Genomic DNA, 12,427 nt, shown 5'->3' on the forward strand with positions numbered 1-12,427 from the left:
TTTAAAAGGGGGTTCTCAAACTAAAAAAAAAATAACAATCAAAATGTATCTTTTCTAAGAGATACAGACTTCAATACCATTGAGGGGGGAAAAATGAAAATTGACTGTTAAAACCTCTACCATTGAAATATTCAACAGAGACAATGCAAAGGACAGCTTCCATTATGGGTTTTTTTTTTTTGAGTTACTTGTGTGATGGGCTTTTCCTCTTACCCAAGAGGAGGCTAGATCTAACTCTAGATGCCGCATGCCTAGCTAGTTTCCAGGCCTGCTAACGGATCCCCAGTGCAGCAGGCAGCCTTACCGGGAGACGGGAGCCATCATTGGCGTAGGCCGGTGCATAAATGTTGAGGTACAGACAGTCCTCTGACACTCCAAGTTTAGGGTAATGTACTTTGAGCAGTTTTTGATATATGAAGAACCACTCTAAGTTCTGAAAGCACCTGAGAGAGAGGGAGAGGAGGGAGAGGGGAAAGAGAGGTAGGAGGAAAATTAATCTCTCCAGCATCTACGGCACCATGCTTTCCTGGGACAGAAGCGAGGCCCAGGCATCCCTTCTGAGCACAAAGGCACGTCAAAATGATTGGCACAGAATCTGACTGTGCCCTGGGCCTCCTTTTTTCAGAAACAAACAAGTAAACTAAGATATGATGAGCCCCTTTGATACAGTTCCTGGATAGGAAAGTTCATTGTCCAGAGTAGCTGTGTCATTAACCCTGGGCACACGCCCTGCCTGTGCCCACCAGAGTTGCTTTGCAAAAGCTTGCTTCCACCAGTCTTTCATCTACAGCCAGAAAAACAATGGGATCTTTTGATCGCCTCTGTGTCAGGCACCCAGACAGATGCAGGAAGGCTCTGCACCCAGGCTTTGCACAAGCTATCTCTGCCTGGCTTGCTTCTCCCTAAATGTTCTGTTCTCCATCTCAGACTCAGTCCAAATACTCATCCCCCAACAAGCCACCTGAGGTTTCACCAAGTCACCATAGCTCTTCTTTAGAAACGCCCACCTGAATGTGGGTTATCCCCTACACCTTGCCCTAGGCTTGTATGTGACATTAGCAGGGCAAATGTGAGCAGCTAAAAGGCCTCTGAGTCTGGATTAATCACTTCTGCATCCCACAGTTCCTAGCAAAGAGTCTGACACACAATAACAATGAGAACATACTACATTTGATCTTAGCCCAAGGGCTAAGGGGTGATCGAAGGGAAACTGTGTGTGTATGTGTGTGCGTGTGTGTAGTGTCTGTGTGCGTGTCTGTGTGTGTGTGTGTGTCTGTGTGTGTGTGTGTCTCTGTGTGTGTATGTGTGTGTGTGTCTGTGTGGGTGTCTCTGTGTGTGTGTCTGTGTGTGTGTCTCTCTGTGTGTGTGTGTGTGTGTGTGTGTGTATGTGTCTATGTGTGTGTATGTATGTGTGTGTATATCTTTGTGTGTGTGTATGTGTGTGCATGTGTGTGCGTGTGTGTATGTGTGTGTGTGTCTGTGTGCATGTGTGTATGTGTGTGTATGTGTGTGTCTCTGTGTGTGTCTGTGTGTGTGTGTGTCTGTGTGTGTGTGTGTGTATGTGTGTGTGTGTGTGTGTGTGTCTGTGTGTGTGTGTGTGTGTCTGTGTGTGTCTGTGTGTCTGTGTGTGTATGTGTGTGTGTGTCTGTGTGTGTGTGTGTCTCTGTGTGTGTATGTGTGTGTGTCTCTGTGTGTGTATGTGTGTGTGTGTGTGTGTGTGTGTGTGTGCATGTATATACTTCTGTCATTCTTAACTGCTCCATTATTATTGTTTCCTTGATAGGAGTGGACACTCATGAACAAGGAGAAGCCATCACTGAAATACATTCGTTTGGGGGCTTTTATGCTCCTTGCTCCTTTGTATGTTGTCATTCATAAATTCAGGCCTCACTGCTTTCCCCTGAGGATGCCTGGCCTTTCCTTAGAGCTGGGAGAGGTAACTCTTGCCTCTCAGTTGTCTTCTCTGACCCTGGTGGTTGCCTTGGCTCCTTACATTTTAATTATTTTTCTCTGCCCTCTGTCGTTACTGGTCTACATGCTCCTTCAGGGAGGCTGTGATGACAGTGCCCAACACACAATGATCCTGTGGGTTTCTCAACTTTATGATATAAAAGAAAAATCAATATGTAATCCATAGAAACCTAACTTCAAATGCCGAGCTTTGATTTTTCCCTGGGTAAGCCTAATGTGCAGCTATTTGGTTGTATAGGTGAATGGTCACAGTATCACAGGGGCACATATTCAGGTTGGGGGGATGATGTGGGGTAGGGCCAATAAGGAAATTAAATATATTTTCAGTTTACAATGTACAAATTACAAAGATGTAATTCATTATAAACTGAAGAATCTCTTTTGTTCACTGTGGAAATCCCCAAGACCTAATGGTATCCAATTTTGGAGTTGGTTCTCAATGAGTTGAATGAATAATTGAATGGATAAACAAGCAAAAATCAAATAAAAAAACCAACTAATGGGTTTTGTCATATTATTTCCAGTCCACGGGTGAGCCACTTGAAGTCATCTCTTGTGGTGTAGGGAATGTCCTAGTACCAAAGTACTCCTTTAGCCTGGGACCCGCGTGACTCAACCTAAGAACTCAGAAAAGAAGAAGAATTGGGCATCCCCAGGGCCCTTTAAGGCTTAGGCCGATAGCATTTTTATTGACAGGCGATGCTTCCATACAGTGCAAAAGATTCTTTCTTCACTCCCCGCCCTGCACAGTGTTCCCTAACTCTTCTGCAACTAATGTGGTAACTTGTTACTCTGCTGGCCCTGGGACTCTTCACTGACTGGGAGCTACTTGCCTCCTAAGCCTCTTGGGTCACAGAGGCATCTGTGACAGCTAATCTTCATTGGCAACTTGACTGCATTTGGAGTCTCCTAGGAGATGCTCCCTGGGAGAATCTACCCTACATGGATCCTGTGGGCTGAGTCTCATAGTGAGGGAAAGGGGAGAAAGGAGCAGAAGCAAACCCTGTTCTCTGCCTCCTCCTCGTTGGCCCAGATATGAGGAGTCTCCTGCCTCCACAGACTCTGCTGAGCCTTCCCTACAATGGTAAATCCTGTCTGCTCAAACTGTGGGCCAAAATCGGCCCTTCTTCCCTCAAGTAGCTTCCTGTCAGATTTTAGTCATGGAGACAAGAAAAATAACTAAGGCAGCAGCCATTTATAAAGCCATTCTACAGGCATCTATGGAGTTCCCACTGAGGGCCTGGCCTTGCATGAAACACAACTGAGACTATGGGAGTTTAGAGCATATGTATGTATACACACACGAACACACACACACACACACACACACACATGTCAAACACAGACAGATACATACACACAGAGTCAGACACAGACACACAGAGTCAGACACAGACACAGACATACATATACATATACATATACATATACATATACATATACATATACATATACATATATAGTCAGACACAGACAGACACACACAGAGTCAGACAAAGACACACACACAGTCAGACACAGACACAGACAGACACAAACACACAGACATTAGCAGACATGCAGTCAGACACAGACACACACAGCCAGACAGATAGACACAGACACACAGACTTTAACAAACACACATAGTCAGACACAGACAGACACACTGATCCATAGACACAGACACAGAGAGAGAGATACACAGTCAGACACAGACAGATACACAACACACACACACACACACACACTGACATACACATACTCACACTGTCATTATGCTCTCGGAAACCCTCACCCAGACTGACCACAAAGGTCATCCCAGGGTGAAGGGTCACATAGAAACATCAGGAAAACCCCTTTCACTGAAAGACCGGAACCCACTTCCTACACCTGCTCAGGACTCGGAACCCCGAAGAGCTTTCAGATCATTAAAATTCTTGGACCCAGCTCTGGGAGTCTGATTCGGGAGCTTTGCAGAGACCAAGGAACCAAACATTCCTAACAATGTTCCAGCAACTCTGCTGAGCAGACACCGTGGGAGAGCTGAGACACGGAAACACCCAGACCCGTGTCCTCCCACCTCCAGGTCCATCTTTCCTCTCCTCTGCTCCCAGACTTTCTGATCTGCATTGCCCTGCAACAATCTCTTCAAGTTCCCAGGACACAAGCCACCTGTGACTTACACATTGGGATAGGTAGTGGCTTCTCGCAAATCGTGCCATGGGATCGGAGGCTGTGGATTGGAAAACCGCAGAGGTCCGAGAGGAGGTGCAGCAAAGGGGATCCCAAGAAACACGTTCACAGGTTCAAGTCTTCCCAGCACGGTGGCTTGCTTCCCCTGCACCCATCCCAGCCTGGTATACCTATGTGGCTCTTCAGTCATAGACCCTGAGGAAACACAAGGCAGGGCTGAGAAAGCTGACTGGAAAGAGGAAAACAATCAGCCATGCTGGGACTCTTTCTCCATCCAGAGGGTACAGTAGCTGGTACCTTCTCTCTGAGACAAGGTACCAGGATTGCTTGGAAACCACCATCACGGGGCCCTGCCTCAGTTGCTTCTGAGAGCCCACCGCCACACCAAAGAACTTCTCTTCTACCGCACCAAAGTTGCCCTTTCTTTGGTGCTTGGTAGGTGCCAAAAGGACTGTGGAGTCTACTACAATCTTGTCATTTCCATACTCACCACAAAACCTCCACACGTCAGTCATTGCCTGCGGCCTGCAGTTTCTGGATGGTGACATTTTTACAAACTAAGTAAACTTTCTTAAAATTTAAATTTTAGCCTAGATGGACCCCTGAGCAATAATAGCCATAGAGTCTTTGGATGACTTAGGCAGCTGCTTTGGTTACCTAGGAAAATGAATATGTCAGTGAGAACGTTAAAGAAAATTCTCGTAATGATAGCTGGAAGCTTACAAGAGTTTGAAGATGGTGCTTTGAGGGACTAGGCATACATCCTCTTGGGTTTTGCACAGAGCATGAAGCCTTACTTACTTAGCAGGACCCAGGAGTCTGGCATCATTTTCCCTGTCATTTGGGCAAGTCCTGTCTCCACAGCCTACACCATAGAACACAGGCTCCAGTCCACACGTCTTACCAGGATGACACCTTTCCTTACAGGGTGTGAGGAACCCAAGGTCTACACATCCGTCTCCATGCCCACCTCCCTGAGACCTCTGGGAAATAGGTTCATTTCCCCTAATAGAAAATCCTGCCCTTCTCCTATAGCCTGAGAGCCCTCATCTCCCACAGGTCTTCTCACCCCTGATGATGGCTGCAAAGATCCAAACGACCCAGATTAGGGCCTGGCCTGTATGCACCCAGTCCCCACTCATCTGGCTGGTGTGCCTGAACTGTCTGGATATCCACGGTTGCTTCTGGCCTCAAAGAACTTCTGTCAGGGACCGGAATGTGCTGCCTGTGAGTAGACAGGCACCCCAAAGGCAAGACATGGGACGCAGAAGAAATCAAGAATAAGGTTAAGGCAAGATTTTCAGAGAATTGGTCAAACGGGACCTTCCAGTTCTGATTTACATACGGAGTAGGTAATGATTAACATTTGTCCTGAGAAAAAGCGCCTTATAGATTTGAACTCATAGGATGACAGAAATTAGAAGGACTCTTAGGATCTGCTAACATGCAGATGCCGTGTGGGTCAGATATCCCTTTGTTGTAATAAAACCCCCAATCTGAAGAAATCATGAAAAGGTTTGTTTGGGCCTATGGTTTCAAAGAGTTTATGGCAGTTGATATGTGTGGTGGTGGAAGGTTTTACCATAACAAGCAGGAAGCAGAGAGAAGGACATAGGAAGAAGCCAAAAATGAGAAACCCTCAATGACCTGCCCTAAGTGACTCACTTCCCCCAGGTGTTTCATACCCCAAAGCTTCCATAATATCTCAAAAGAGCATCACCAGCTAGGGACACCTGCTCCTGTAGGAAATATGTGATATTCAATTCATATCAGATGCTGACAGAATCCTGGAAAGGCTACAAACTTGCAGTGAATGAAGATGACCAGGAGAGAGGCAATCGGGCATGGTAAGGACGTGGGCAAACTGAACAAAATATATGTTTGCTAAAGTTACAGTGACTCCTCACCTTCAGTACACATTTGTCTTATGGAAGTGTTGTGGGTCAAGTTTTTTTTTTAAAGACATTTTCAATTTTTTTAAAAATTAATTCTTTGACCTCACTATCACATTTTTTGGTGGCTTGAATTGTGTCTTGAGTCAGTCCTCTGCAACTAACCTACACCTAGGGTTTCCCACCTATATACTAAGCTATACCTATATACCAGGTCTAAAGAGATGGAGTTATGATATCAATGCCACCGGATTTGTCTTTAGCATTCTGATTGCTTATCAGAGTGCTCATTCCAATATAAGTAAAGGCTCTGGGAAACTTCTGGTAGATCCTGGGGATCCAGAGCAAGAACCAGGAACAGTCTCACCTTCCCCTATGGCTTCACACCTCACTTAGTCAAGAGCCTGGAAGAGGATTTCCCAAGTGCTGGTAGATTGGACTGGTACTTGGTAAAAACGAATCCTCCCATCCCTTGGCGATTTGGGTACCAGGCTCTATGATTTGAAAACCATAATAGTAGGTTTGGGAAGTATCCATCTAACGCACAGATTTCTGGGTAGTCACCTCAAGAACGTTCATATGGTGAGTCATGAGCACGTATTAAATTCCTGCTGGACACAGAACTCTATTCAAGAAACAATAATGGATTTTCTCAAAGTCAGAACCAGGGACTGGTGAATACTCTTTGCTTAAGCAAAGACACTCCATAAATCCATGAAGGATTGAATCACTCCAGCCGGTCCTCCTCTCCCTGCTCCCAACTCCACTCCTACGTACTGCTGGTTCACCAAAACTGTAGAAAGGTGACTGTGAAATCCATGGAAGTCTGGCTCCTGACTCAGCAAAAAAATCTCCAATGCTTTAAGTTAACATTAAGAACTGATAGAGACTAGAGAGATGGCTCGGCAGTTAGGAGCACTTGTCACTCTTATAGAGGACCCGAGTTCAGTTCCCAGCACACATGTCAGGCCACTCCCAGTGGCCTCTAACTCCATTTCCAAGAAATTCCACATCCTCTGACTTCACAGGCACCTGCAGGTACAGGACACATAAATTCATGTAGGCATACACACACACACAGGTAAATAAAAATACTAATGATTGTGTGTGTGTGTGTGTGTGTGTGTGTGTGTGTGTGTGTGTGTGTGTGTGTGTGTGTGTGTCTAGGCTCCAGCCAGAAAAGCAGGCCAGTGTCTTTCTCAGCCATCATCAGAGAGGCTTTCCCCTGCAGCAGAGGGGAATAAATACAAAGACTCACAGCCAGACAAGAAAACGGGGCCCTCAAAATCCACAAGACGGAAGCTCATCTGAGCTCATAGAGACCGAGGCTGCATGCAGAGAGAAGGGGTAGGCTGCATGGCCAACAGAAGACAAACTCAGGGACATCTGTGGAGTTGTCTTGTCTCATAATGTCACGTCATAGCTCTTCCTGTTTTATTTTCATTTCATCTTATTACGTTTTCATTTTCATTTTATCTTATTTTATTTTTATATATTTTTCTCTTCTCTCTTTTTCCCCTGCAGTCTTTGTGTATATATTATGGCTTCCAACGTAGTGTTTTATGGGTTTTCTGAATGGGTCTCTGTTTCTCATGCCTTCTCTCAGCCTCTTTCTGTCTGTCTGTTTGTTTGTTTGTTTGTTTGTTTGTGTTATCCAATTTTGGCATGATAGCTTTTGTTTTATCTTATATTTTTTCTTATCGTCTACATTTTATTATTATCCCATAGAAGCATGTTTGTTTTCTAACAAGAGACAGGAAGGGGGCGGATCCAGCTGGGAGGGAAGGTGGGGAGGAGCTGGAAGTAGAGGGAGGGGAAAACATAATCAAGATATATTACATGAGGAAAAATCTATTTTTCAATAAAAGAAATATATGTATAAATAAAATTAAAATATTACAAATTTTCCCTGAATCCCAACGACCAACATAGGAGATTAGACCCTAGTAGACTAATGGTCAAGAACTATAAGCTTCAACTAAGGAGGAAAAGAGATGTTTAGATTAAAACCTGGCTGTTTACATGTTACACTAATATATTAGTGTATATTATACACTAATTAAACCTCACAGTTCATTTTTAAAGCTAGAAAAAGAAAAAGAAGAAAGAGAAAGACCTGGCTTTTCAAACTGCCCATCTTTGAGGTGACCATAACCTCTGGCAATTTGTCGGTGGAGGAGAGGGAATGTCTAAACCATCCCCAGCTTGCCTGAGAAGCTCACATGTACGCATGCAACTCTGGACACGTAAAGAGCCTAATGAATGCTCACATACATACCTGCTACTGAGAGAATTCACAAGAAGCTGTAACGATTTTAGTTTTGATTAAGGTGTGTTCATTGTTCATCTGAGTCGGGTTCACTGGCTATTTCAACACATGAGCAGCAGGACACTGACTGCAGCCAGACTGCCTTTATAGCTTTGTAGATGTCAAAGTGTTCTGTTCAGATCTGGAACCTACAGTAGGTTGGACAATGGTGTTTGTCCAAGTAGAATCCAAGTCTGAATCCTCCCCACAAACTGGTCTCCAAAATGTCCTAAAGAAGAGTATGATTTTCTCTCCCTGCCTGTCCAAGCCAGCACTTCTTGGTGGAGCAGCCCTAAGCTACTAGATGTTCTTACCCATGGCCTTAATGGGTAATTAATTAATTCCATAATTCTTAATGGAGACCTGGATTCTACTTTGATTCTCTCTTAGAATAGAAGGTATCCTTGAACAAATCATTCCTCTCCTTTGGGCCTTAGTTTCCCTGTATTATAAATTACAGCTTTTCAGACATTTAATGATGATATGTCCTAGGGTCATAAGTGTGAGGTTTCCAGACCTGCCTGTGAGACCATGAGAACCTGACAAAGAAGCAGAGACATTTCCACAGAAAAGGAGGGAGGTTGCTGACAGGCAGGTGACTGGCTTTGAAGACACAAATTTTGCCACCTCAAAAGTCATGTGAGCCAGGATGAAGGCCAAGGGTCTCCAATGTCCATCTGCTTATGTGCTCCCTGCCAGTTTCTTTAATCACTTTCATTCCCAGTCTTCCTGTGTGACAGCCACAAAGATTCTCCCTGCTGGATATCGTGCCCATCTCTTTCCAATCAGAAGTCAGTAGTTTACTGTTAAAACTTTCAAAGTGGCTTCACACGTGCTATCTTGTTATCACATGGGACACACCTCTGAGTGTCTCAGGTGCCCCTTCCACTGATAGGGAGTATTATAGGTACCAGGCCCCAATTTAAAACCCTCACATGTGTAATAAAATTCCCCAACTTGGATATAAGGAATCGAAGCTTTATGTAGTAGCACGCTTGTTCAATATCACAGTAATGGACACATCTGGGCCTTGAAGCTAACTTCCTTGCCTCTTAACAGCAAATCTTATACATCTGAGGAGAATGGAATAAGAAACAAGAAACAATAAAATCAGGAAGGTCAGTCCTGCTTCTCTGTCTACTTGGCCCACAATCAATTCACCCTTTCAATTGCCACTACCTCCCTGGTCCCAAATGTTCTCTCATCAGTAGCATAGACCAGTGGCCCAGAGACACGAACCTTTGACCACTTCTCCCTGTTTTCCAGGCTGCTTTACTGAACCCTGAGGGAGAAAACTCAGATGAGAGCTGAGATCTCAATCAGACCCAGACTGGAACATATACAAACATATCTTTGACTCAAATGAGACTGTAATTACAGGACAGTTAAAGCCCTGACAGCAACTGTCAATGAGAGGGCCACAACAGCAAGGAGGGTTCTGGAGGCCAGCGACTTAGAGAAGTTAGATCCTCATTGTTACCGAGAACCCAAAGTCTCACTATTCTGACAGTAATCTCGTCTATAATGTGTGCCCTCGTGTGACAGTTATATTGTCCGTAATGCACACATAGCCCAACTTGGTCCTCCCTCTCCCTGTCCCTCTCCCTGTCCCTCTCCCTGTCCCTCTCCCTGTCCCTCTCCTGTCCCTCTCCTGTCTCTCTCTCTCTCTCTCTCTCTCTCTCTCTCTCTCTCTCTCTCTCCCCTCTCTCTCCTCTCTGTCTCTGTCTGTCTGTCTGTCTGTCTGTCTGTCTCTCTCTCTCTCTCTCTCTCTCTCTCTCTCTCTCTGTGTTGTTGTTGTTGTTGTTTTGTTGTTTTTGTTGTTTGAGAAACCTTGTATCAGGTTTTGCTTTCAGGAAACAAAGTTAAGTCCACTGGAATTAAAAGAACCAGAAGAAAGAACACAGTGAAACTATAAAATGCAGTTACTTGCTAGTCCAGTGGCCTCAGATTGCTAGTACTGATAGATTAGGAAGACTCCCAGTAGAAGGGCAGCTTGTGAGAGCACCTAAGCTCTAACCGCACCAGACATAGATAGAAGTAAGAGAGTTTGAAGCATGGCATTGGCTGGCTGTTAACTGCCTTGGAAACTTGAAGGGAAAAGTGGGCTTCGGTAGAATCTGTTGTCAACATGATGTGCAAGTCAAGGGGCCTGTGGGCAGCTTTGAAAGAGAGCCTTTATTCCTAGAGCCTAGACTGTGCTGAAAATTAGATACAGGGTTCAATCACAAGGATAGCAGAGCTAAACGAGAAGCTCCATAGGTAGCCTTGGAAGAAGCTAAGGTTTCCTAAGCCAAAGCCAGGCACTGAGGCACTAAGCATGCCATGGGGCCTGGGATGGTCCATTGGAAAACCAGGAACACCCAGATTTCCCCTAAAGTCTCCTCCTCCCCCTTTTTACTGAAGGAAAAAAGAAACTCCTGCTCTAACAAGACAGGTTGTATCTGGGACTTATGCCTCACAAAATGAAACTTCATTTCCTCATGGAGATTACCTATAGCAATAGGTTTCCAACATCCCAGGGCCACAACCTTTTCATACAGTTCCTCACGTTGTGGTGACACCAATCATAAAATTATTTGTATCACTACTTCATAACTGTGATTTTGCTACTCTTAGGAATTGTAGTGTAAATATGTGTTTTCTGATGGTCTGAGGTGACCCCCATGAGAGGTTATTTGGACCCTGGAAGGGGTCATGACCCACAGATTGAGAAGCATTGGTCTGTAATGGGAATAAAATCTGGGAGACTTGTGCTTTTAGGTTTCAGTTGTCCATTCTGTAGAGGAAAATAAATTTCTTACCAAATGAGTTATACAGTGTGCCTCACAGGTACTAACGGGAATGGAGTGGAGATGATTCTTGATGGTGGTCCTGAAGAGATGGGAAGAAGATGAAGTAGGGTAGGAGAGGATTTAATAATAATAATAATAATAATAATAATAATAATAATAATAATAACACACTCATGTGATATATGGTTGGTTGTCCTGAGAGAATTCCTGGTGTACTTAAAGAATAGCAAGGAAATCTCAGTGAAGCTGCAGGGTAAGAGTTCACCATAGACATGGGAGTGGTGGGGTCAGGGACTAGCATCAGCAGGCAGGAGAACTAGAGAAATGGGTTCTCTGGGGTCACAGGGCTTTCCTACAAGAGAGTGGTAATGATAGCCATCATTCTAGAAGATGGTGGAGCTTCATACACTAGGTGTTGACACTCAGCTGCCAGGAGAAAGACTCTAAGACCCCAAACATCCAAGGACCCATGAAAAGGCTCTTGCCTGTCAGAAATGATAGAGTTGCTTAATAAGGCATTGTGTCTGGAGAAGCAAAATAGACCATGAGATGCTGCTTCACATCCACAATAAAGGAGACAGGAGAATGGAGTAGCAACAGCACACTGAGGATGGCTACCACAATAGAGTGAAGAGACCTTCTTTATGCTCTCACACGGGCATTGATGGTCTCGTGCACAGCCATTCTCTGTTCCTTAAGAGTTCTGTCTTCTACCATCTTCTGTAGCTCAGAACTTAATAGCCATCAGCCTACTCTCTTGTCTATGCTGGCTTTGGTGTTCTATTTTTCCAATCCTATATTACTGTACCTCTTACCGTGTTCTCAATTTGTTAATATCATCCTCCCCAACACCGGAAAAAAAAATGCTAGCAACTGAGCTCCCATTTTGTGATAGAGTCTCCCTGCCCACCTCTAGTCTAACAAGATAACACCTTCTATTCCTTCAAGGCCCAGTTCCTGTCCCCCCATCATACCACCTGCCTGCTCTCTGAGACTAGTCTTGATACTCTTTGTGTTGAATAAACTAAGAAACATGTGCCCAGAGAGGATTTTGTACAAGGGTTTTTACTGAGGGAGTTATATGGGGCTTAAAATTGGGGAAGGAGCCAGGCAAATAGAGGGGAGTTGCCAAGGTGATTCTGAAAGGTGATTCATTCTAACTGGATAAAATAAGACAAATGTGTTGGTCAGGAGCATTCTAGATGCCCATGAGGACTAAAGTTGGTATAAAATATATCGGGGAGCCTAGAAACTAAAACCAATCACCACAGAGGCCCTCCAGAAATTGG

The 12,427-nt window shown here is 44.5% G+C and overlaps 1 protein-coding gene across 1 annotated transcript in view; it reads right to left on the reverse strand.

Annotated features, from left to right (window-relative positions):
• Ces5a (carboxylesterase 5A) overlaps positions 1-5,288 on the reverse strand; it is a 28,653-nt gene extending 23,365 nt beyond the window's left edge. Inside the window, exons 1-3 of the mRNA XM_032887999.1 lie at positions 5,216-5,288; positions 4,137-4,341; positions 305-443 (exon numbers count right to left, since the gene is read on the reverse strand). Coding sequence (XP_032743890.1) covers positions 305-443; positions 4,137-4,341; positions 5,216-5,288 — 417 coding nt within the window. The remainder of the gene's footprint in view (positions 1-304; positions 444-4,136; positions 4,342-5,215) is intronic.
• Between the last annotated feature and the right edge of the window lie 7,139 nt (positions 5,289-12,427).

The sequence above is a fragment of the Rattus rattus genome, chromosome 17 (assembly GCF_011064425.1).
Source record: "Rattus rattus isolate New Zealand chromosome 17, Rrattus_CSIRO_v1, whole genome shotgun sequence".
Lineage (NCBI taxonomy): Eukaryota > Metazoa > Chordata > Mammalia > Rodentia > Muridae > Rattus > Rattus rattus.